The sequence below is a fragment of the Xyrauchen texanus genome, chromosome 24 (genome assembly GCF_025860055.1).
Source record: "Xyrauchen texanus isolate HMW12.3.18 chromosome 24, RBS_HiC_50CHRs, whole genome shotgun sequence".
NCBI lineage: Eukaryota > Metazoa > Chordata > Actinopteri > Cypriniformes > Catostomidae > Xyrauchen > Xyrauchen texanus.
Genome location: NC_068299.1, coordinates 40,625,706 through 40,653,113, shown reverse-complemented (window position 1 = coordinate 40,653,113; position 27,408 = coordinate 40,625,706). Strand labels below are relative to the sequence as shown.

Genomic DNA, 27,408 nt, shown 5'->3' with positions numbered 1-27,408 from the left:
AATTATTTAGTCTTTAGGGTTTTTTTTTTTCTAGTCTACAACAACGCTTCACTTCATCCCAGTAGATGGCGGAAATGCACCCAAAGCTGGATTGCCAACCGCCATAAATCCGAAGAAGCAATTTTTTTTTTTTTTTAACAGCCATCCGTGGACGCTGATGTGAAGTTTTAACGAGGTAACAAACAAAAACAGATCATGTCTTTTGTGCGTTAAAGTGTTTAACCAGTCATGTTTATAGAGCCTATTAAAACGTAATGCACAAATGAAAATTCTCGCAATATCATTCGGTTTTAAAAACAATTATAATATGTTTATATGATAAGTGTTTATGTTGGGTTTAAGAAAAAAATTTATAAAATCTAAATCAAAGCGATACATGTTGCATACATACCGCACGGACGAGAACTTGTATATTGATCTCATGTTCAATATGAACAAGTAGCGTAGTATCACATTTGGATTATTTACCAATACACAATAACATTATACCTACCCGTTTACTCCAAGAAGAACAGGGAATTTATTTGATTGTGTTTGTGATAGACCAATATATCATGCGGAATCTGCTGATATTTGGCAATTTTTACAAAGGCATAATTGATCATTGGCCTAGATTAACAGAAGTAATTTTTTGTTGTTGTAAACAATTTTTATTGATTCCAGGTTAAATAAACATGACAAAATATGGAATCAAATTATCTGAATTTAAAATCCTAGTGAATCCTTAAATGTTGAACCATATTTTTAAAGGATCTCAACACATCACTCTCATATAGGTCACAGAGCGTATTAACCTTCCTCACAATCCAATCTGACCAGCAGAAAGGGGACTTGATACATAATTTTGGGTTCAGCCATATGCTCGAGGCAACATTTAAATAAATGTCTGTATTAAACACTCTGGACACTTTTGTTCATACCGCTTGCAAATGCGAGATAACAGGGTTATTAGTTAGTTTAAAAGAAAGGCTTTGCAATGGCAAAATAGGGACAAGCACTTCCTGTTCAATACAAAACCAGGGAGGGGCTTTCTCAGGTGGAAGCAACCAAATGCATAATAATAAAACAAAATCTTTGGTAGGCCTAGCCCACCTATGTCAATCGGCCTATGTCATTTATTGAAATGTAATCTGGGACGCTTACCATTCTAAATGAAGGACATCGCGATGCTATCAAATTGCTTTAAATAAGAGAGGGGGACATCTACATGGAGAGATTGTAGCTGGTAGTTGAATTTTGGAATACAATTCATTTTAATAAAATTAACCTACCCAAATATAGATAAATGTAATGAAGCCCACCTGCCCACATCACTCAACTTTTTATTAAAGGGGTCAAAATTAACTAACTAAATCAGACAATTTTGCTGGGAATAAAATGGCCAAATACTTAATGCCTTGTTTGGGCCTCTGGAGGGTGCCCGACTGGAAAGCCGTTACCAGGCAGTATGCTGCCAGAGCCAAAGCTTTGGATTTAGACCAATTGATTCCGTGTCCTGACAATTTAGAAAAATAATTAATAATTCTGTGAAGGAAAGCCATAGGTCTATTGAAGTCGGAGACAAATAATAAACTATAATCTGCGTAAAGCAAAAGCTTATGCGCCGTACCTCCCACCAACACCCCTAGAAAACCATCTTCCTTTCATATTGTGGCTGCTAATGGTTCTAGGGCAAGACAGAACAATAATTGGGAAGGAGGGCAACCCTACCAGGTGCCTCATCCAGATGAAAATGTAAAATTAATCAATTTGTTTGTTCCGCCACTTCCAGGTGTCTATAAAGTAACTTAATCCATCCAATAAAAGTATTCCCGAACCCATATATTTCCAAAATCTTAAAAAGGTAAACCCATTCTACCACATCAAACGCCTTTTCGGCATCAAGTGAGATGGTAGCGTCCGGAGTCTGATCTTTCGCCACTGAACACATGATATTGATGAAATTAATAAATGTTATCAGAAGAGCTGCAGCCCCAAATAAACCGCACCTGATCTATATGTATAAGAGATGTCATAACTTAATCAAGGTTAGCCAAAATTTTGGACAATATTTTTACATCTAGTTGGATCAGGGAAATTGGACGGTAACTCTTATACTTGCTTGGATCTTTTGTGAAACATTTTGGCCCCAGAGCCTTGCCTATATTTTGCTCAGTCATCAGTTTAGGGAGTTCTAATGGTTCCACAAAGTTTCTAATATCTTCATCAGTAGACGAAGACGTGGAACTATAGAGATCAATATATAATTGTTTAAAAGCATTATTAATATCAATGACTGAGGTAAATATTTTACCACCAGCAGATTTCACAGAGGGAATGGTAGAAAAAGACTCTATGCTTTATATATCTAGCCAAAAGCTTCCCCCAGCCTTTAACATTTGTTGGAAATCAGGATTTTGCAAAAGGGATACAATAAAGCAGCAACTATATGTGGCAACACTTCTAAACTTACCAGGGTGTGATCTAAGACTAAGATGTTTCCAATTGAGCAATCAATTCTATTCTAGAATAAATCTTATGGACTGATGAAAAAAATGTATAGCCCTTGCTAGATGGGTTCAAAAGTGTCCAAATATCTGTAAGACTAAGATTTTTACACATCCTGTGAAGTGTCAGTGTTGCTCTAGGGGGCTTACACACTTTTGCTTCACTATGTTCAAGGACTGAATCCATCAATAGATTCAAGTCTCCTCCCATTAATATATCATGAGGGGTGCCAGGGGCTTGCAACTTCCCTTCAAGATATATAAAAAAGCTCTTATCAACCTTAGGTGCATAAATAGACATTTGAATAGTAGATGTTTTCTTATCGATGACTCCCCTGCTCTTATTTGAGCAGCAGTAAAGAAAACCTTTCTACCCCCATATGTTTCCAAATTTTTCAGCTTCCTGCTGGGAAAGATACGTTTCTTGAAGAAACACTATCATATTTCTTACGTTTAAGAGGAGAAATAACTTTCCTTTTTATGGGGTGCTCAAACCCATTCACATTCCACATGAAGAGAGACAATCCACTCATATTAACATTTTGACATAAAAATAAATGGATTTTGTGTAAAAAATAAAAGACTAAAGACCACTTTCCACATTTTTGCAACAATCAATCAAGAACATCCCCCAGAACAAAACAAAAAAAGAAAAACATGCGCATTAACCCTGTGCACAACAGCGCCATCCATCCCTCCAAACTCAAATAGTCCATGTACGCCTACGAAGACCCCTGCGGCAACTTTGCCATCAGATTGCTCAAGCCCAGTGTTTCTATACAAATTTTGTGAGCCAGAATTACACAGCAAAATGTAATCTATAAAAAACTCCAGCCAATAGATGGAACAAACGCATGTAGATTCATCCACAAAACTGTCCCAAAGGTGTGCCAATCTGCAAAATAAACTCCAAAAACAGTCAATCTCCTAAAATGGTCAAGTTAACAATCAGTGAGCCGATTCATTCGGCTGCAACGCGAGTAACACAAAATGCCTTATTCCATTGATTTTATGATGGACATCGCTTGCTGTGGACATGTGAATGTTTTACGGCCCTCCTTGGCATCTATTCTCAATTTGGCCTGGAATATCAGTGGAAAAGCAACCTTTCATTGATGTAAGAGTTTCTTGCATTTGTTGAATCGATCACTTTTCTCTCTTGTCAAATTTGCAAAGTCTGGGAACAAGAAAATGCTTTGGTTTTTCCAAGAAAGCCTTCCTTTAATCCTCGCCTTGAGTAACACAAGATCTTTATTGGGTGATCTCAGAAATTTGCCCAGAATTGATCGGGGCCTGCCTCCTCCCGCGGATCTCCATGCCAGAACCTTGTGAGCTTGTTTTCCAGCTTATGGCCTGTTATGTCAAGCAGATTCAGAAGGAGCCTAACCAGGAATTTCACCATATCCGACCCTCTTCTGCCTAAGGAATTCCAACAATATGGACGTTTATCTTCCGGCTACGGTTCTCAATGTTCTCCAACTTCTCCTGCTAGCAGTTTAGCAGATAATTCCCTCTCCGATGACTCCAGATAATCGATCCATGTCTTTACATCCCCCACTCTTGTAACCATCTCAGAGAACTTCGCCTCCATGGCTGTGATTGTCTAGGTTACGGATGTAACCTCCGTTCCCTGCCAGCCCATTTCAGCTGTTCAGAGCGGATCGCATCGCGGAGTTAACGGGGAAAACGAGAGGCGGTGGAACATGCTTTTACATCAACGAAAGTTGAATCGGTCTCATCTTGTGTTTTCTCAGGTCTGAGCCGGTAGAACTCGGTAACGCAGAACAACTGACGGGGTGTACTGCTTGCACCTAGTGCCTTTCCCCTCCACTGAGGCGATCACATGCGCTCTTATCCTAGGACACCCCTCTAACTTGGCTCCCTGGATGACTCCTCCCTAGCCCTCTAGTCTGGGAATTCAGCAGAGGAATTCCCTGACCAGACCCACTACGGGTACTGAAACTACTCTGTACTGGAATAGGTGCTCAACAGAACAGGTCCCTGTGTGGATTAATCCCCCTTTGTGTATTTTCCATGTTGCGGTCCCCCTACGGGTGGCCCGCGTCTCCCTTGGGCAGTCCCCGTAGCCCCCCGGTCGCCATGTTGTAGCAACTCCTCCCTCGCAGCAGGTAGGATCTACCACCGCGCCATTCCCACATGTGGCCTGAAAACCCAAGTGACGTATGTCACCACTCTTTACCTCCCCCCAGACTGGGCAGGTGGTGGTCTCTGCGGGTTCTTTTCCCCCTGAAAGAATAGGAGTTTGGAAAGAACTCCTCCTCCGATACGTCAAGTTCAGAGATGCACGAGGCTCTCGACAGACCCCTAGTGTCGCTTCTTCAACACAACGTCTTGTTCCCTCCATCAGGGAACGGAGGTTACAACAGTAACCTTGACGTTTCTTTCAAGAACAAAAAGTGAAACTTGGATATTATATTCATTCATTACACACAGACTGATATATTTCAAATGTTTATTTCATTTAATTGTGATGATTAAAACTGACAACTAATGAAAATCCCAAATTCAGTATCTCCGGAAATTAGAATATTACTTAAGACAATACAAAAATGATTTTTAGAAATGTTGGCCAACTGAAAAGTATGAGCATGTACAGCACTCAATACTTAGTTGGGGCTCCTTTTGCCTGAATTACTGCAGCAATGCGGCGTGGCATGGATTCGATCAGTCTGGGGCACTGCTCTGGTGTTATGAGAGCCCAGGTTGCTCTGATAGTGGCCTTCAGCTCTTCTGCATTGTTGGGTCTGGCGTATCGCATCTTCCTCTTCACAATACCCCATAGATTTTCTATAGGGTTAAGGTCAGGCGAGTTTGCTGGCCAATTAAGAACAGGGATACCATGGTCCTTAAACCAGGCACTGGTAGCTTTGGCACTGTGTGCAGGTGCCAAGTCCTGTTGGAAAATGAAATCTGCATCTCCATAAAGTTGGTCAGCAGCAGGAAACATGAAGTGCTCTAAAACTTCCTGGTAGATGGCTGCGTTGACCTTGGACCTCAGAAAACACAGTGGATCAACACTAGCAGATGACATGGCACCCCAAACCATCACTGACTCTGGAAACTTTACACTGGACTTCAAGCAACTTGGATTCTGTGCCTCTCCTCTCTTCCTCCAGACTCTGGGACCTTGATTTCCAAAGGAAATGCAAAATTTACTTTCATCAGAGAACATAACTTTGGACCACTCAGCAGCAGTCCAGTCCTTTTTGTCTTTAGCCCAGGCGAGACGCTACTGACACTGTGTCTTGTTCAAGAGTGGCTTGACACAAGGAATGCGACAGCTGAAACCCATGTCTTGCATACGTCTGTGCGTGGTGGTTCTTGAAGCACTCCGGCTGCAGTCCATTCTTTGTGAATCTCCCCCACATTTTTGAATGGGTTTTGTTTCACAATCCTCTCCAGGATGCGGTTGTCCCTATTGCTTGTACACTTTTTTTTTCTACCACATCTTTTCCTTCCCTTCGCGCCTCTGTTAATGTGCTTGGACACAGAGCTCTGTGAACAGCCAGCCTCTTTAGCAATGACCTTTTGTGTCTTGCCCTCCTTGTGCAAGGTGTCAATGGTCGTCTTTTGGACAGCTGTCAAGTCAGCAGTCTTCCCCATGATTGTGTAGCCTACAGAACTAGACTGATAGACCATTTAAAGGCCTTTGCAGGTGTTTTGAGTTAATTAGCTGATTAGAGTGTGGCACCCGGTGTCTTCAATATTGAACCTTTTCACAGTATTCAAATTTTCTGAGATACTGATTTTGGGGTTTTTCATTAGTTGTCAGTTATAATCATCAAAATTAAAAGGAATGAACTATTGAAATATATCAGTCTGTGTGGAATGAATGTATACATTATCCAAGTTTCACTTTTTGAATGGAATTACTGAAATAACTCAACTTTTTGATGTTATTGTAATTATATGACCAGCTCCTGTGTGTGTATATGTATGTGTGTGTGTGTGTATGTGTGTATATATATATATATATATATATATATATATATATATATATATATATGTGTGTATATATAGATATATAGATATTATAATGTGTATATGTATGTGTGTATGTGTATATAAATATAATTTTCATAAAGTAACTTGTAATGTAATTGAGTAGTTTTTCTGCAAACTACTCGTTTACTCTTAAATGATTCATAATATTTCTTAGCAATTCTACTTGTACTCAGGTGAATTATTTCTTCAGTAGCAGTGCCTTTACTTAAGTAAAAAAATCAATACTCTTTTCACCACTGCTTACAACATAAGTGGAAAGCTTTCCCAGAAGAGTGGAAGCTGAGGGAGCAGCAAAGGGATGCCTAATTCTCTATTAATGCCTATGGTTTTAAAATGAAATGTACAACAAGCACACATGGGTGTGGTGTTTCGGTGTCCATACACTGTTATGTAATATAATTATGATGGCATCATAATAAAATTCAATACCACAAAGAAATACAACTTAGACTTACACCTGGCAGTCGCCAATATAATGCCTATATGCATTATATTGGTGACTGCCAGGTCTAAGTCCAAGTTGTATTTCTATGTGGTATTGAAATGTATTGCAATGCCATCATGTGTATGATTGATTATCTCTTATGTCATTCAGATGTCAGACGGCTTCCTGTTGGAGGTGTGTGTAGACTCCGTTGAGTCAGCCATAAATGCAGAAAGGGGAGGTACAAATTCATGCACATTCTTAAATACAACTTCAATATAGTATACAAATTATAAAACTTATTTTCTGATTTTAGCATGTGTCACCCACATATACTGTATAAATTGCATTGGGCATTGCAGGGTGGTAAATATTTGTTAAATGGTTTGTAACTCTTTTTGAGGAGATAAGGTTCTATGTTTTTTCTGCAGGTGCTGGTCGTATTGAGCTGTGCTCTAATCTGCTGGAGGGAGGGACAACGCCCAGCACTGGTCACTACACATTCAAACTTTAATAAATGTGTTTTTTAACAGCCCAATATGGCCAAATGTCTGCATGTTTCCAGTTTTCTTGTTCTGCCTGTAGGTCTGTTGCAGGTGGTCAAAGAGAATGTGCGTATTCCAGTGTATGTGATGATTCGCCCCCGTGGCGGGGACTTCCTGTACTCAGACTGGGAGGTGGAGGTTATAAAGAGGGACATTGAACAGATGAAGAATCACAGAGCAGATGGGCTGGTTTTTGGAGCACTGACAGAAGATGGACGTGTGGATACCGCGCTCTGCATGGAACTTCTGGGTAAAATCTGACTGACACTCTTCAAAAACCTTTGAAAGATTTTGGTATTAGAGACTAAAGGTCTCTGAAGTAGGGATTTTAATAAATAATCGAATGGCTAATGATGATTTGTATCATCTTGCCATGACCTGTGTCAATACTGAATAAAAAATAGCTTGTAAAGATGAAGCAGGGGTCAATGTAAACATGGATAATTTCTCTATAGATGAACATTACATTTGCTGCATAAACCGTGGTAGTGTGTCAAAGTACAATATGACAACAAACAGTGTTGATTTGTTTGTCTCCCTGCATCCACATTGGCGCGAGGTGATAATCTGATGTGGTGTGAGCCGCAATGCGATCGTCCTTGTTCCTTGACTGATGTATAATGTGGGGGTAATATGGTGCCACCTAGGGAGTTTATGCCCTACCCAGACCGCATATGCAGATAGGTACTGATTTTAACATAAAAATTTTACATACTTTAGCTTTAATTATAAAATTATGATAATTACGACCGAAATTAAGCACATGGAATATTAAAAGATTGTATGCATAAGATGTATTTTGACCTTCTTTCTTGCTACATGAAAAGCAATAATGACGTATTTGGTTTAACAACAAGCTTTTGAGCTTGAACCGTGAAATACTGTATGTTCATGTTATTCTGGGGCAATATTAGGCCTATTGTGAAGTGAATTCCTCCAGTTTCCTCCACTTCTGAGACCGCCAATCCACACATCTTATCACTTAACTCATTGTGCATTATAACGTGGAGACTCCGCATGTGGAGGCTCATAATACTCTACGCGTTCCATGCACAACTTACCACGCACCCCATTGAGAGCAAGAACCCCCTTAATTGAGACCATGAGGAGTTTACCCCATGTGACTCAACCCTCCCTAGCAACCGGGCCAATTTGGTTGCTTGGGAGACGTGGCTGGAGTAACTTAACACGCTCTGGATTTGAACTCGCAACTCTAGGGGTGGTAGTCATAGTCAACACTCGCTGAGCTACCCAGGCTCCCAAGTGATTAAGCTTTTAATATTTTAAAGTAAATTATTATAGATGGGCATTGTATTGGTAAAGATGAGAGTTGTCACCTCTGCGAGACCCCAAGAGCAAATCTGCAGCACATGTTGGCTAGGAGCAAGACTGCCTTGGCACAAGGATGGTACAGGTGGCGGCAGATCCTTGAGGTGTGTAGAATAAAGGCCAACAAATGCAGCTAAAATTTCCTTCTGAGATCGCCATTACCTCGAGGCCTGACATAGTCAATCATAATGATTGAACTTACTGTCCCAAGGGAAGAGGGACTGGAGGCAACCTATGAGAGGTAGAAGCTAAATTATGCTGATCTGTCCATCGAGTGCAGGGAAACTGGATGGAGGGCTGCCACTTAACCTGTGGAGGTCAGGTGTCGAGGGTTTATTGGAACATCAAAGGTTTATTTATATTGCACATTTAAAAACAACCGAAGTTGACCAAAGTGCTGCACAATAAGTAAATAGACAACAATCAAGACATGTAATAACAATGAACTTACAAAGATAAAAAGAAAAATGGTCAACGAATGTTAAAATAGATACGTTTTAAGTTTAGTTTTAAAACCGGTGTGATCTGCTCAAATTTGCATTTCCCCATGAGGAGACTAGCCGCAGCGTTTTGAACAAGCTGAAGGTGTGAAATAGACGAATGAGGGGTTTTCTAACAGAGAAGAGGCTTTAGACGTAGGGTAGGTCTGCTCATGTGTCTCGACGAGGAAGGAGGAATGTCTTGATTGGAAAGTAAGAAAGAAAGGCAATCAAAAGGATCCGGTGTCCAGCTGTGGTGGGTGGCAGGGAGATGTCCCTGATCACCGCCACATTATCAGGAGATGTTCTGGGAGTAATGGGGCGAAACATCCTGAAGACACTGGTGGAGGTGTGGCAGGCAGTAATGCACAGCAGGTTTAGACATCTACCTGTGCATCGGAGTATTTGATGGGCATTGTATTATATAGATTATATTAAAAGTTAACTTTATATAAATGCTTTAAACAATATTTTCATGTGAAGCATGCTTTAATTTGGAACTAGAGTAATGAGGGTGCGACTTTATTTCATCAGTGGTATTTCACTTGTTTTATAAATTCTACATCGGACTCTATTGTACAATTGGTGTCTCAACACCTATGAATCCTATTCTAGTGTCCCTGACACTTGTGTGATAAACTCCCCATAATACTTGTTTGCTTCATTCTTATTGGTTCAAATCTTGCTGCTAAGCTACATTTTTTGTTTTAAGCATTTAATATAAAAACGATTACTGTTGCCTAATCATGACATTAAATGTCAGTGTTGCAAAGATGAGACTGGTTTTCAGTTCCTCATAGACAGTCATATGCAATAATTTCCCGCCATAGTTACCAAATCTCAGAACGTCCTATTCATAACTCATTAAACTTAAATTACACAGAGCCACTTAAACCAACTAGGTGAGACAATCCTCTGTACTGCTTAATTAAGCGTGTTTTTGTTGTGTTGTCCTTACTGCACACAACAAAGAATACTGCGCAACCCATAAATTGTGAATGAATGACTCTTATTAGCCAGTTCTTTGTAGTGAATCAGTAGAACAAGTTCTGATAATATAAGGGCTGGGCAATATGGCCAAAATTGTTATCACGATAGTCTTTTCATATTGTTCAATATCGATATTTATCACAATATACATTTACACATTGCACTTTCTTTTTTTTTTTTTTTTTTTTTTTTTTAAAAAGTTGACGGAAGAAAATAAATTGATCCTAAACAGTCAAAATAGTCTCTACAAAACTGCACAGAGGGTCCAGAGACAGCCAAAGCTGTGGGGTCTGCAGGATCTTTTACCAATTTTACCGTCTTTTACCGTTCATCATCTGTTTGTTCTGAAGCATAGTGCCAGCAGTCCAGTATTTGTTGGAATATTTTTACATTAAAATGAAATATTTTTTATATTTCTTTAGATTCAGATACCCAAGTATGGGACATAGAAGCCCTTGTGACTGTGGAATGACGCTGAATGTGGGTTCAGGGTGTCCGGAGAGAAAATTTAGAATTTTTTAAAAACATTTTATTTAAAAAACATTTGTATATTTTCATTAAAGTGAGAGACTAGTAATTTTAAACTTGTAATTTTATTCTTTCCTTATCCATTCCAGACATCTAATTAATTTTCACAAAATTTCAACAGAAATCGATTTGTTTATTATTAAAGGCTCGTAACATGCTGATTAATAAAGATACATTTAGAAGGGAAAAACGTTATGGTCTAAAAGGTGCTTTGAAACCACATTAACTCATGCGGCGCTTCATTTCTACACACATGCAGGGAAAAGAGGCAACACGTGCAGAGCGGGACAGGGTAGAAATTATGCATGTTTGTTGCTAGGGAACAGTATTCAAGAATACAGCGCAGAAAGATCAGATCAGATCTGTTGTCCACATCACTGTTGTTTTGTTGCGCTCTTCACTAGAGTCATGAAATCTTTTGGTGCGGATGGAATCAAAACGTAACCTAATTGTTAGCAAGGCAGCTAGCATTAGCAAGTTCATCCAGTCTGACCCTACGTTATCACTGGCTCGTTGTGAGCGAAGCTGAGAGCGTTTTCAATTAATTCCTATGAAAGCCGAGCGTCATGCTCGCAAGGTGGATCGTAGGATTGGCAGCGGTGCCGAGCAAGCTCTCTCCTAGCGCTGTGAGCGCCTTTTGAGTGGATTTCGTCCGCCCCAGTGGAAACGCAGCCTGAGAAAGCCGAACTGCTTGTGACGCGCAGTAAATATCGGAAATTCCTCAACACTTATCGTGGATTTTCTTTATCGTGATATATATCGATATGTTTTATCGCCCAGCCCTAGGTTATATACTAAAGACAACAAAATAGACTAAAAAAACTTTTTTCTCTGTATTTTCTCTGTAGCGGCTTGTCGACCTCTACCAGTTACTTTTCACAGAGGTAAACTAAAATTGTATTGATTATTTTTTATAAATACAAGGCCACTTTCTAAATGGTATAACTCTTGAAAACTGTAAATTCTAATGTTTAAAGAGTCCCCTTTCTGCCTTTTATTGCAGCTTTTGATATGGTCCATGATCCAGTGGTTGCCTTAGAAGCTCTGGTCTCCCTGGGCTTTGAGAGGATTTTGACCAGTGGTTGTGACAGCTCTGCACTAGAAGGTTTACCTGTTGTTAAACGATTGGTGGAACAGGTGAGACACCATCTCTTCCAAGCAACTAAGTAGTAGTATAATAGATTCAAATATTGTGCATCCCTTCCTGACTGTATGTAAATTTAGGTATTTTCTTACTAACATTGCAATTGAAGCTTCAAGTACCACCTTCAAGTTTTTGTGAGTCACAGTCAGCAGGGGGCAGTCAGCAATAGCTCCAGATGTACAATCAATAAAACGTGAGACAAACACAGTGAGACACTCCAGTGTGGAACACACTGTGAGGAACTTGCACGCCTGAGGTGCTGTTATAGATTCTCTGTAGGTCTCACTGGGCCTCCACCATGTGTTCCTTCACCACAGGAACGATGTGATTGATCCTCTCCCTTGTTTTTCAAGTCTTAATAAGAGATACTTGAACTCAACCAAACATTCTCTCTCCAATGCAATGCACTTACAGTTGTAAGATTATACATAGTTTAAGTGCCTAACCAAAGTAAACACTAATCACCAAAATTATGACTTCAAACTAAACAAAATGACATTAGAAACCTTAAATAGAGACAAACTTCTATTAATTCTTAATATAGAACTTTTTTGCACACATATGAAGAACAAATTAACCCACATTTCTTAAGCATCCTCACACAACATATTAAGAGATTGTTTTCCATCTATTTTATTTGCAGTTGATGTACATCAGATTCAATTGTTGTGGTGTCTGCTGGTTTGTTCTCATTTTCAGTTCTTGTTCCTCCCTCTTTCCTCCAGTAGACTCTGCTTGTTAACAGCAGGTGTCATCAGTAATAATCAATCATCACTCAGAGGGTGTACTGCTTGATCTTATTAACTGTTTGGCCAATTCAACACAACACAGTAAATTCAACACTGCTCAGTGTTAGTTTTTAAACTCCTGTAGAGTGGACTTGTGGGACACCAAGAGTGTTAATTTAACACTGGGGATTTTGCTGTGAATACAGCATCTCCTTTAGGGTCTGGTAAAAGTGTTCCACCAGTCCATCCATTTGGTGGGGCCAACTTGGCTTTGCGGAGGGGAGTGGCTTCCAGATACCGGGTAGTGTAGTTGACAATCACCAAGATGTGCTCATGTCCCTGAGTGGACTTTGGCAGCAACCCCACAAGGTCTATGCCTCTCCTCTCGATGGGCACCTCCATGACTGGCAGTGGGAAAAGGAGCTTAGGTGGTGGCCATTATGGAGCGGTATGCTGGCAGACCGGACAACTTCAACTGAACCTGTGAACTTCAGCATCAGTTTTAGGCCAGTGGAACCGGTCCGTCAGCCGTTGGACCATATTTTTGGCCCCTAGGTGCCCGGTCATAGGATGTGAGTGGGCCAACTCAATCACTAATTTTGTCTTTGTGCGGTTTGTTACGATGCACACCAGTCTAGGTTTGGGGAGGAGTAACAAAAAGATTGGGGTTTCCTACTCTCACCCAGGCACTCAAAAATCAGTGAACATTTAAAAATAAATGAATACTTTTATTTATCAAAGAAACAGAAAATGGAAGTCTCAAAAGGCTTCAGGAGGGGGCAAGGCCAAAACAACAAACAAAAGGTAAATACTAGTTTCAAGTTTTATTTGTGTCATACATAACTATACACCGTACGACATGTAGTGAAATTCTTGATACAACTTTTCTCCCCACAGTGTGTGTGTGTGTGAGAGTGAGTGAGTGAGTGCCACAATTAAAACAATTAAAAAATTGCCATTTAACCTCATTCTCTCCGCTTTGGCCATTTTGGGAGCGGAAGCGTTTCCCTGACCGCAATAAAGAGAAGAGTCCATTATTAGGATGGCTGAGGTCTTTCATGATTTTCCTGGCTTTGGTCCAGCATAATTTCTGTAGATGGACTTCATGTGTTTGATGTGGGTGATGCGCTCAGCTGATCACACCACTCTTTGTAGAGCCAGTCTATCCTGTTTTGTGCAGTTTCCAAACCAGGCTGTGATGTTTCCTGTCAGGATGCTCTCAATGGTGCAGGTGTAAAAGTTTTTTAGCACCATAGAGGGCAGTTTAAAGTCCTTTTAAGCTCCTGAGGTGGTAAAGATGCTGACAGGCCTTCATCACTACAGTGTTAATGTGACAGGACCATGACAGATCATGTGAGATGTTTATACCAAGGTAAAGGAAACGGTCCACTCTCGCCACTGTGGCCCCGTTGATCATAATGGGGTGGTAGTTCCTCTGTGCTGAAGTTCACTAACTGCTCCTTTGTCTTGCTGGCATTCAAAAAGCGATTGTTCTCCTGGAACCAGTCCTTTTTATCTCCTGTAGATAGGCCCTCTCGTCATTATCAGAGATCAGGCCCACCACAACAGTGTCGTCAGCAAACTTGACAATGGTGGTGTAGTTGGAAGTGGCCACACAGTCATAAGTGTAAAATGAGTACAGTAGGGGTCTTGGAACACACACCGGGGGCTCCAGTGCTGAGGGAGAGGGGGGGGGGTGAGACATGTCTGCCCATCCTTACTGCTTGAGGTCAGTCTGGAAGTTGGAGATCCACTGATGCAGAGGTGGGCTAAATTTTAGGTTCTCCAACTTCGTGGTGAGTTTTGAGGGAATTATAGTATTAAACGCTAAACTGTAATCAACAAACAGCATTTTAACATATTTTCCCTTCCTCTTGTCCAGATGTTCTAGGACTGTGTGAGGAGATGTGTGATGGCATCATTCGTTGAGCGATTTGGACAGTAAGCGAACTGTAAGGGATCCAGGGTGTCAGGTAGTGAGGAGGTGATGAAGTCTCTGACCAGTCTTTCAAAGCACTTAATCACAATTGAGGTCAGTGCTACAGGGCGATAGTCATTAAGGCAGGGAGTTGTTGAATATCTCTGCGAACACCGGTGCTAGCTGGTGTTAACAGGCTCTGAGGACCTGACCTGAGAATCTATCTGGTCCTGCTGCCTTCCTGATGTTCACTCTCCGGAAAGCCTTTCTCAAGTCGCACTCTGTGACGATGAATGCATTTCCAGTGTTAATGCTCTCCGCATACAAGCAGCCAATCACTATTGGCGCTGTCAGCATCATTAACGCAGTAAACTGCAGCCTCGAAGCAAGTGTAAAAATTGTTCAGCCATTGTTGGAGTTATTGTCCGTATGAATGATGAGGTTGGCTTTGAAGCGAGGCCTTCTCCATGGACCATAGAGAGTGAGAGGCTTTCTCGGGACTTTGAGTCCCAAGCTTCCTTGGACCTCACATGGCATGGATCTGGTTCCGACGAGATCCAGAGAAGACCACGAGGGAAGAGTCTGAGCAAAGACTAAGCAGTCGGAAGAGCAGGAGAGACCAGACGAGAGACGACGACGGAAGAGGAGAGACTGAAAAGAGCGTGTTCTTCCTGTTTGGAAACATTTCAACTGAAATTGACCGCATCCCCAAAGGTATCCCGCGCCAATCAGAAGTGACTTTTCAGTCACATGGTCAACTGGGCTGTCTGCTCCAACAGTTGATATATATAGCCCTTTGTTTTCGGATTCTTACAAATCTCCCGCTCAAAATAATGCATATTTAAACATGAACTTTTATATCTTGAAAATGGTAAAAGAGAAATTATATTCGTAATGCTTCTATGTAACCAAGCGAGCGTTTGCATACTAAACTTGACATTCTTTCATTAATATTGTATGTGTAGGTAACAAAACATGAAAATCCCTGGTTACAAATCATACTGGTTAATTCATTGGTTATTCAACATGGATAAAACATTACACACATTTTAAAGAGGTATATCAGGCTATGATCATTAATTTGTCAGTTATACAAGTTGCCACAGTTCAAAGCAATTGTCAGAATTACCTAGCAAGCCTAGGTTTTGTATAAATCATGGATTTAAATGCATTCTGTACATTTTAGAAGGTTAAATAGGTAAAGTACTGTGACTGTGTGAGATGTTTCTGGATTAAGGAATGTCCTTTTTAAGATGCTGTTTGCTGAACAATGATCACAATGTCACGTGATCTGAGTCTTTTGGAAACCTTTCAAAGAGAAGTCTGCTTTAACTCAGTGTGGAAGTTCAGAAGGTCATGCTGAGGGGCCTTTCTGAGCAATGTTGACGCCTGGGCCGCTTAATTTATGACTGTGAAGAATTCCAGGATTGCAAAGGTTGGGTTTTTTTCTAGATTCAAATCATGTCGTTTCAATTCTTCTGCATGTATAATACTACAGCCTGTTATCATTCTCAGTACCTGCCACATGCTTCTGGAGCCACCCTGTTGAAACTGTGACTCCAATTTCTTCCCGTAGTGCCTCCCTTACCACTCTGCGTGTTGTAAGACGCGATTTTGTAGTTGTCCATGTTCCCAGTGGCGAGCCCCGCTTTATAGGCAGCGGTGCGGGATGTTTCCCCAACCAGAAGACGTGGGGAGTTATCCACCCACGTCTTCTGGTTGAGGAAACATCCTGATGGTATTTTTGTAGACTGTATCATATACCAGTTTCCCGATCAGTCCCACGACTGCTTCCGTAAACACGTTGATGTTATCAGAGCTGTGCCGGAACATGTCCCAATCTATGTCATCTAGAGCTTCTTGCAGAGTGGCCACTGATTGGTCCGTCCAGCGCTCAACCTCCCTCTGAACCGGAGCTTCTTGTTTCAGCCTTTGTTTGTATTTAGGCATGAGGAAGATGGCAACATGGTCCGATTTCCCAAACTGTGGTAGAGACTGTGCTTTGTATCCCCCTTTTAAATGGGGTTTAACAATGATCAAGAGTCCTGCTGCCTCTAGTAGGGCAGGTAATGTGTTGGTGGAAGTTTGGCGCTATGCATTTTGGTCCCCTACCACAATGAGCACAGCGTCTCGGTGATGAGTTTGATGCACAACGAGAGCCTCATATAGTTCACATAAGGCAGTGTCCATGTCCGCCTGAGGTGGTATATAAATGGCACTTACTATGATCAAGGTGAATTCTCAAGGAAGGTAGAAAGGACAACATTTGATAGTCAGAAGCTCCAGGTTGGGTGTGCAGGAACGTGAGAGAGGAACAATGCTTGGCGCTGTCACACCAGCTGTTGTTAGATGGGAGTAAATGCTAACTTACCTGCAAAAGCAAATTCAGTCTCAAAACATACATTTACCCTAGCTCCATAACTAGCTAAACATAGGCAAGAATAAACAAAATGGCACCCACCTCCCTACAATCTCTGTATTATTACTATTTACACTATTTACAAAAAGAAGAGAGAATGATTACATTTTTTTAAGTGAGTGAGATCACCCTCAATCCACAAGAATTAAAGAGGTTACTTTCAACAGTGACCTGCAACTACATGTTTTTACTTTAATCTTTAAGTATCAACAACTTTCAGCAGCATTGTTAAAAAAATGTCTGCGTCAAGTCAAGTGGTTTTTATTGTCGTTCAACCATATACAATTAGTACAGTACACAGTGAAACGAGACAACGTTCCTCCAGGACCATGGTAAAACATCATAGGACAAACACAGAACTACATGAGACTACACAGACTAAACAATATTTCTACATAATATTTCTACATAAAGTGCACGAGCAAACGTGTAAATTACTAAAAGGAACAGGACAATAGACACCGTAGGAGACAGTGCAGCGCCGACCAGTACACATTTGTAATGAATAGTGCAAAAAGATGACACTTTCTAAAAATGCCAAATCTAAACATAACATGCTATGAAATAGTGTTCTATGGACATAGCAGTTATTGAGGTAGCAGCCAGGTAAAGTGACAATGAATTAACCCTCTGGGGTCTGAGGGTGTTTTGGGCCCTGGAGAAGTTTTGACATGCCTTGACATTTGTGCTTCTTTGTTACTTAAAAACACCATTAATGTCTATTAACATTGTATTCAGCTCAAACTGGGCTACAATAACATGTGAGCAACGTGTGTACATGTTTGTATTTTTGAGAAAATAATGTTTATGCAGTTTTTTTAGAACCGAATCTTGTAGCCTACAGTTGTTGCTACAAAAATGTGAAAACCATCCTGATCACTCATTCATACAAAACAATATAGTAATTTAACTTTTGTAAGACACTTTTAGTGTTAGAAAGGTCATATGGGAGGAGGCGTGAACCAACATGAATATTGATTGTAATTCACACCTGAGGAGACAAAAGACCCTTCTCCTGGACCTATCAATGAGGAATGTGACAAAGAGAATGAATGTGAGGAGACTTAATGATCAAAATCAATTCATAAGTTATCTGACTATACATTTTCTTTACATAAAGACTTTACTTAATTTTAGACCTACGCTATCGTTTAAAAGAAGTCTCTACAATATCACTGTTTTTACTGTATTTTGGATCAAATAAATGCAGTCTTGGTGAGCAGAAAACCGTTTTCTATTTGAATATACAGGTGAAACTCGAAAAATTAGAATATCGTGCAAAAGTTCATTAATTTCAGTAATTCAACTTAAAAGGTGAAACTAATATATTATATAGACTCATTACAAGCAAAGTAAGATATTTCAAGCCTTTATTTGATATAATTTTGATGATTATGGCTTACAGCTTATGAAAACCCCAAATTCAGAATCTCAGAAAATTAGAATATTGTGAAAAGGTTCAGTATTGTAGGCTCAAAGTGTCACACTCTAATCAGCTAAACACCTGCAAAGGGTTCCTGAGCCTTTAAATGGTCTCTCAGTCTGGTTCAGTTGAATTCACAATCATGGGGAAGACTGCTGACCTGACAGTTGTGCAGAAAACCATCATTGACACCCTCCACAAGGAGGGAAAGCCTCAAAAGGTAATTGCAAAAGAAGTTGGATGTTCTCAAAGTGCTGTATCAAAGCACATTAATAGAAAGTTAAGTGGAAGGGAAAAGTGTGGAAGAAAAAGGTGCACAAGCAGCAGGGATGACCGTAGCCTGGAGAGGATTGTCAGGAAAAGGCCATTCAAATGTGTGGGGAGCTTCACAAGGAGTGGACTGAGGCTGGAGTTACTGCATCAAGAGCCACCACACACAGGCGGGTCCTGGACATGGGCTTCAAATGTCAAGCGTCTTACCTGGGCTAAAGAAAAAAAGAACTGGTCTGTTGCTCAGTGGTCCAAAGTCCTCTTTTCTGATGAGAGCAAATTTTGCATCTCATTTGGAAACCAAGGTCCCAGAGTCTGGAGGAAGAATGGAGAGGCACACAATCCAAGATGCTTGAAGTCCAGTGTGAAGTTTCCACAGTCTGTGTTGGTTTGGGGAGCCATGTCATCGGCTGGTGTTGGTCCACTGTGCTTAATTAAGTCCAGAGTCAACGCAGCCGTCTACGGGACATTTTAGAAGCTTCATGCTTCCTTCAGCAGACAAGCTTTATGGAGATGCTGACTTCATTTTCCAGCAGGACTTGGCACCTGCCCACACTGCCAAAAGTACCAAAACCTGGTTCAATGACCATAGTATTACTGTGCTTGATTGGCCAGCAAACTCGCCTGACCTGAACCCCATAGAGAATCTATGGGGCATTGCCAAGAGAAAGATGAGAGACATGAGACCAAACAATGCAGAAGAGCTGAAGGCCGCTATTGAAGCATCTTGGTCTTCCATAACACCTCAGCAGTGCCACAGGCTGATAGCATCCATGCCACGCCACACTGAGGCAGTAATTAATGCAAAAGGGGCCCAAACCAAGTACTGAGTACATATGCATGATTATACTTTTCAGAGGGCCGACATTTCTGTATTTAAAATCCTTTTTTATTGATTTCATGTAATATTCTAATTTTCTGAGATTCTGAATTTGGGGTTTTCATAAGCTGTAAGCCATAATCATCAAAATGATATCAAATAAAGGCTTGAAATATCTTACTTTGCTTGTAATGAGTCTATATAATATATTAGTTTCACCTTTTAAGTTGAATTACTGAAATTAATGAACTTTTGCACGATATTCTAATTTTTCGAGTTTCACCTGTATTGTAAAATGCAATTTGTGATCAAAGCTGAATTTTTGGCATCATTACTGCAGTCTTCAGTGTCACATGATACTTCAGAAATCATTATAATATGCTGATTTTCTAATAAGGGCATATTTAAAGTGCATTTTACTCATTTAACCTGAACACATATTTGCAAGCACAAGCTTTGTTGATGATAATGAGGCAGCATAAACACTAGTTAATATATAATCTAAACATTCTTATTATTTTTATATCATATTACATATCATATTTATATAATACAGCATACAATTTGAATACCTGATTTAGCCAAAACAGCATTTAAATGTAACTAAAACTTGCTTATTAGGACATAATTCAAATTTCAATACTCTGAATCCTGGCTGGCAAGTCTGGAAACAGTCCCACTAGTAAAATATGTACATGTTTATATAAAATAGCATGTCAGCTAATGAAAACTAAATGACTTACTCGTCCAAAATTGTATCCTCGGCTGGATCAAGTCACTCTTCAAAATACAAATGTTCATCTCTTCAAAAATGTTTTAGCTCTTCGTCACTATCAAGGAGTTTTCTCACTTATGTATCGTACTGTCTTTCAAATGCGCAGAAAAGTGAATGTACATTGTTTTTACGCCAGAGTCGGGGGAGTGTACCATTTGCATTGGTCACCTCAGCACATTACCGTATGAATAGCGCCCTCTGCCCCTGGGTGTGATCACATTAGAGATAATTAGCTGAGCCAGGAGAAACTATACATTGCTTTGTTTCATACAGATTACATTGCAGGAGAATATTTGTTTTAAATTTGAATTGTTTTGTTAAAAGTAAACATTTTATGCTTTCTTTAGACATAAGTATCATGTTTGTGTGATAAGTATTCGCAGAGTTTCAGTTAATTTTTGTGACGTGTTTCAGATATATGCTCGTGAACATAGAGACTGCTGTTAGCTCACCGTTTTTATTTTCTTTATTTTACAAAAGCACAAGGTTTTGTTGTTATTGTGAGTACACAAATAAAAGTAGACCCTTTTATAGTCTCTAATGATGTGTTACTTATCTGTATGCTCAAAAATATTTTGAGTTGTTTCCGCTGTAATGACTATAAAATCCAGCATGATGCACCGGTGCGTCCGTCGACCCCAGAGGGTTAAAGTGCAACTCTGGACATGTGCAAAAGTTGGATGGTGTACAGGTGTGTGTGTGTGTCAAACCAGTCTCTGAGTATTGAGGAGTCTGATGGCTTGGGGGAAGAAGCTGTTACACAGTCTGGCCGCGAAGGCCCAAATGCTTCGGTACCTCTTGCCTGATGGCAGGAGGTAGAAGAGTTTGTGTGAGTGGTGTGGGGTCATCCACGTTGCTGGTTGCTTTGCGGATGCAGCGTTTTGTGTAAATGTCTTTGATGAAGGGAAGAGAGACCTCTGATCTTCTCAGCTGTCCTCACTATCCTCTGCAGGGCTTTGTGGTTCCAAACCGTGCAAGTCCCAAACCAGGCAGTGATGCAGCTGCTCAGGACGCTCTCAATAGTCCCTCTATAGAATGTAGTGAGAATGGGGGGTATGGAGATGTGCTTTTCTCAGCCTTCGAAGAAAATAGAGACGCTGCTGGGCTTTCTTGGTAATAGAGCTGGTATTGAGGCACCAGGTGAGTTTCTCCGCCAGTGGAACACCAAGGAATTTGGTGCTCTTGATGATCTCCACTGAGGAGCCGTTGATGTTCAGCGGAGAGTGGTCACTCTGTGCTCTCCTAAAGTCAACAACCATCTGTTTTGTTTTGTCCACATTCAGAGACCGGTTGTTGGCTGTACACTAGTCCGTTAGCCGCTGCACCGCCTCTCTGTATGCTGACTCGTCTTTCTTGCTGATGAGAACCACCACGGTTGTGTCATCGGCGAACTTGATGATGTGGTTGGAGATGTGCATTGCTGCTCAGTTGTGAGTCAGCACAGTGAATGTCGTGGAATATCGCGATGAATCTCTCTAAGTTGTAAGAAAACTCTTGAGTCTTGAGTTCCAGATGCCAAAATTGTAGTTTATTGAACACCAACAAACATGAGACCGGCCAGCTGTCCGTTCTGACTCATTTTTCTAAGTTCTCAGTTATATACCTTTTTTGTTATCTTGTTACCCACTGTCTCTGACGCATGAGGTCACTGCCTTGTCTCTTTCCCACCAATATGTTCTACGCCCTTTGTTAATTAAATATTGGTGGGAGATCCCTCGTCTATCTATTAAAAAGAAAAAGAAACATATATCTTTGGTAGCCTCTCATAACTTGACCTCATGTTACAGTTCATGGACAGAGTACATCAACTCCTAGAAACATCTGCGTAAACAGCCATGTCTCCATCAAATACTTTTTATCTTTTTCCTGCATTTTCAGCACATTCTCTCAATGGGCAGCCTTGTTTGTTCATACACATTGTTATTTGAAAGAAAACACCAGCTGCAAAATTATAATACATTTAGCTTATTAAAACAAGACACCATTCATATAACTGATTAAAAGTATCTTTGAAAAGATACATACCAGCACACCAAGGATTCTCATCAGTGTACTATTGATTAACAGAAACACTTTTTGTTTTTGAAGAAATACACTTGTTTTTCAAGGTTATATACCATTCTTTGTGTTCTCTGCAGTATCAACACTTTTAGTAACCTCATATGCTCTCTCCTGGCTCACTCAAAGGCCTGGAAACTCATATAAGTATTTTGATATATAAAAACATACTAAAATATTGAATGATATATAAAAACATACTAGAATATTAAAATATACTATATGAACAGCAGTGGACTGAGCACACAGCCCTGGGGGGCCCCAGTGCTCAGTGTATTGGTGGTGGAGATGCTGTTACCGATCCGGACTGACTGAGGTCTCCCTTTCCCAAATTGTAATTACAACATGTCCACAGATTTTATGGCATATACTTGTTTCAAAGATTAATACCTGAAAAATGTGTTTAACTCTATCCGTGAAAGAAATATATATATAAAAAAAAATGATATAATGTGTTCCATTACTGTAGTAACACCGACTGTATGATTTGACAAATTTTATGGACTCTTAAACTATGACAGAGGAAGATGTCTACTAGGATTTAATTAGAGATTTTAACTGTTTAGGCTACTGCTTTATTCCATAACAAAATGCAATATTTTGTTTTATAGAAACTTCGTAACATTGCCTATTCAATTGTGAACTATCTTTGGTGAAACCTGTAAAATCAAGTGCTTTAAAATCTGGACCTCTTTGAATTATGGGCCACGCTATCAGTTTTTCACCTGTATAAAATCGGTTCCATTCTAATGCTCTTGTATGGGGAAATAGTCTGATATTCCCAGAGATTACTTAAAACAACATTTAAAACATAGAAAGTAAACATTTTCTATTATAAAACAGTCCCTACTGAATGAATGAACTGAACTCAGAATGACATAATCAAACATGTATGTTCATGGTAATGATAACTTCTAATAAAAAATTTAAAGGTCTGTTCGGATTGCAAAAGGGGGCCAGAGTGCAAAGGTGTCAGGGGCCCAAAAGTAATTATGACGCTCCTCATGATACTATCAAACTCATTTTGAGATCTCTGATATCCATGTGTATAATAAATTGGGGTTAGATTTTGTTTTGACTCATTTGTGTTAAAATATTCTTTTTGCTTTGACAGACTCTTCAACAATTAAAGTTCTCTCTTTTCGTTAATAGGCAAAAGGCAGAATAGTAATAATGCCAGGTAAGTTTAGAATTTTGTAATTATTTTTTTCTTAAGAAAATTAATTCATCTGTTCATTTAAACAGATGTGTGTAATTTTTTTATTTTAAATATGAATGTTTATTTTTTGATGACACATCCCTTTAATATGCAGGAACAACTATACGTAAACCGTTTGTACAGCCGTGGCCAAAAGTATTGGCAGTGACATAAATTTTGTGTTTTTCAAAGTTTTCTGCTTCAGTTGTGTTGTTTTTTTTTTTTTTAAACGGGTTTAATTTTTTTCTTTATTTCAATGTCAAACATTAATTTACTCTAATCTTTATAAATAATTTAGTTGTATAGTAATACAGGTTGGGCAATGGCATAAAAACTCTCATTAAAAGTGTTGTAACTTGGCCAGAAAATACAGAAAATCTCAAAAGATTAGGTACATAATTCCTTCACAACTAAAGCAGAACCTCTCAAGTCCAATGGGGTGTGTGACTGCATATTAATATTTACAGTATTATTATTTTAATTATTATTTGATGCGTATATAAAATATTCTTATTGCCCCTCAAAAAGGTGCACTTCTAACGCTATGTTTCCACTAACGTGGAAGAAATCTGCTGGAAGCACTCGCAACGCTAGGGAACAGCTAGCTCTGTGCTGCTGTCTATCCCACAATCCACCTCGCAAGCTTTCATATAGGAATAAATTGAAAACGCTCGCTCCACTTTGCTCACAACGCGCTAGTGGAAACGTATGGTAAGAGTGATTCAGTGGCTGGACAGATATCTGATCATGTCTAGAAGGGTCCCTCCCTCGACAAGCTAACGAGATTCACACACTAACAAGGAGTGCTTGTAAATGATTATTTTAAATTGTCTGTTTTGATTTGATTACATTCAGCTGTACATCTGCTACTGTCGGTTCAGTTCTTCTGTTAAGCATCTGACTGGGTGATAACTAATTCACACCTTTCGCTAGAGTTTCCGGGTTCTAACCTATCCACATGGAACTTTATATTTTAATAAAGCACCTGTGTGGATGTATATCTTGAGCGGGAACACATTTATTTGAATTTTTACATTTTTTGTGATTTGACTGGAAAGGTGTGCAAGCTGCAGAATTTGCAGTAACGCGGAGCACTCACTGCCCATTCTTGTTTCCCCAAGTACATCACTGCAGCACACACTGTACGTTGCCATTTTATTACTGTACAATTAACATATATGATGTTTTCAAAATTAAAAGCCGTTCGTGAGCATGCCGTAATTTTACCCAGATCAAATCATTCACTCAACACTGACCTTCTTTTTGACCAAATCACTGAGAGGAAAACTTGCGAGGAAACTTTATATTCATTTTATTTATTATTATATTGTATTAAAGAAAAGTATTAAGAGTGGAGACCTAACAGGATGGGGAAAATTGGGTCAAAAAGCAGATTTGAACCCAGGTTGTCCACATGGAAAATACATATCCATACCATATCCGTTCTTACAAACTGAGCCATTGCGGCGACACGTAAACTTTAATTTCTTTATTTCCACCAGAATATTTGAGTGCAAGTAGCTGCACTGTTTGGTAGGTATGTAAAACCGGTGTAAATGGTCACTCCATAATAATAGTAAGCATGTTATATTATTGAAGTTTTGATGCTCTCTCATAATGAGGTGAGGAGCAAAAACCCCTAAAGCATCATTATAGACTGCGCATGCATGAGAACTTGATGTTTTCTAGACATGACCCAGTCTTCCAGTAGCAGCTCTGCTTAAAAAGATGCCATCTAATCCTGTTAATGTACATTAAATAAACCTGCTTCCGGGCAGGTTTGTGCTTACGGACCTGTTGCTATGACAGCAACTCCGAGATCATTTTTGAAAAATCGCAACAATCCAGAATCATCCCAAATTGTCAACAATTCATTCTCGGTAACTAAATAATACACATATAAAGAATGGAGCCCAGCGCTGTAAGTTTAGGGTGAAACTATTTGTTTGTCCTTTGGCAGAAGGAGGATGTATTTGGAAAGCGATCCAATTTGAAAACCATGTTTATTGTGACACTTCCATTTGGTGATGCTAATGGTGCAAAAATTACACACTTCAGGTTTAAATGACACATTTAGTAGTTCAGATTTGGTTCTCCATGATGTTTCTTTTGTGCAGGGGGAGGAATTACAGAACGAAATCTTCAGAGGATTCTTGAAGGTTCCGGGGCTCAGGAATTCCACTGTTCTGCTCGCTCCTGCAAGGACTCCACTATGAAATTCAGGTTAGCTAAAGAAGGAGAGCTGAAGTAAATACATGATTCTTGTTGAAATGTTTCCTTTGTAAGGACTTTCTTTTTTGTTTGTTTATGCTCTCTTCTTTAGGAATTATAATGTGAATATGGGAGGTTCTATCTCTGTACCAGAATATGCTGTAAAAGTGGCCGATGTGACTAAAGTGCGTACACTGAACGCCATTGCAAGGAACACGCTATAAGATGTGGAATGCCATTAATTATGTCTTCGGAAACCAACGTGCCCTCTACAGTTTTACAAGACGAATTGACTGGTTATTACTATATATATATATATATATATATATATATGATCTGTCATAAGGTAGACAACAGCTCACTATCTTTTTCCTGCTGCTGTTAATAATTTCTTTCTCAAATTAAAATGCCAGCAAAAATTGTTTTTAATTAATTATTGTCTCTGTCATGTTTTTCCATGTGAGTGGGTCTTCAGAATATTGTAGTTAAATATCTTGCATTTTTCTGTTAAACCAGTGTTAATCACAAACAGAAACTAAAAGCACAATCAACAAAGCCCAAAAATTGTGTTGGCTACAGAGTGGGCAGAGCGCGCGCTATTGACATCAACTCGATAAAACTCATCAGATTCATGTACATGTTGTCTTGCGACCGTGTGAGGAATAAAAATAACATAATAGTAATACAATTCACCCTCCTCCACTTCAGGTGAAGGTGGGGGAGAAAAGTCCTCGACTTCAAAAGACCGCTCCGTGGCAAAGCTACTTGCGTCACTCCAGTCACTCTCCATTTTAGAGTCTGACAGCAGCTGTCAATTAATCCGTCACTACGGGTCTCAGGTGCATGCCCCCCCCCCGCTCAGCCCCGCCCTCGGTTCGTCCCCTCTATCCCCGCTGGGGTCTGCCCACTTTTCCAGCATTTTTCAAATATTGCTAGTGGGTGGAGTCAGACTCTGAGCAGGGGTTTAGTTACCCTTTAATTTTATTAACTCCTCGCTATGCTTAGGACATGTCCCAAGAAACTTTAAAATGGCAGTTATCAAACCACTTATGAAGAAGCCACAACTTGATCCTGGAGAACTGGCTAATTATAGACCGATTTGAAATGTCCCGTTTACCATCCAACCTGACAGACCTGGAGAGGATCTGCAAGGAGGAATGGCAGAGGATACCCAAATCCAGATGTGAAAAACTTGTTGCATCTTTCCCAAAAAGACTCATGGCTGTATTAGATCAAAAGGGTGCTTCTACTAAATACTGAACAAAGGGTCTGAATACTTAGGACCATGTGATATTTCAGTTTTTCTTTTTTAATAAATGTGCAAAAATGTCAACAATTCTGTGTTTTTCTGTCAATATGGGGTGCTGTGTGTACAATAATGAGGAAAAAAAATTAACTTAAATGTTTTTAGCAAATGGCTGCAATATAACAAAGAGTGAAAAATTTTCTTATTTTCTTATTTTCTAAATTTACTTTCCGTACCCACTGTATATGTATGTATGTGTATATATATATATATATATATATATATGTGTGTGTGTGTGTGTGTGTATACAGGTGTTGGTCATATAATTAGAATATCATCAAAAAGTTGATTTATTTCAGAAATTCCATTCAAAAAGTGAAACTTGGATAAT

General features: G+C 39.6%; 1 protein-coding gene across 2 annotated transcripts; it reads left to right on the top strand.

The window, feature by feature from the left end:
• Positions 1 to 103: 103 nt before the first annotated feature.
• On the top strand, positions 104 to 27,094 carry cutc (cutC copper transporter homolog (E. coli)). 2 transcript variants are annotated; one of them, XM_052090594.1, is made up of 9 exons: positions 104 to 175; positions 7,108 to 7,177; positions 7,368 to 7,427; positions 7,522 to 7,731; positions 11,656 to 11,691; positions 11,811 to 11,944; positions 23,515 to 23,542; positions 25,678 to 25,783; positions 25,884 to 27,094. In XM_052090594.1, the coding sequence occupies exons 2-9, from the start codon at positions 7,108 to 7,110 to the stop codon at positions 25,993 to 25,995; spliced, it is 756 nt and encodes a 251-aa protein (XP_051946554.1). In that variant the 5' UTR covers positions 104 to 175; the 3' UTR covers positions 25,996 to 27,094. The 2 variants fall into 2 exon arrangements, with proteins under 2 accessions (XP_051946554.1, XP_051946556.1); XM_052090596.1 differs by lacking the exon at positions 23,515 to 23,542.
• Positions 27,095 to 27,408: the final 314 nt, after the last annotated feature.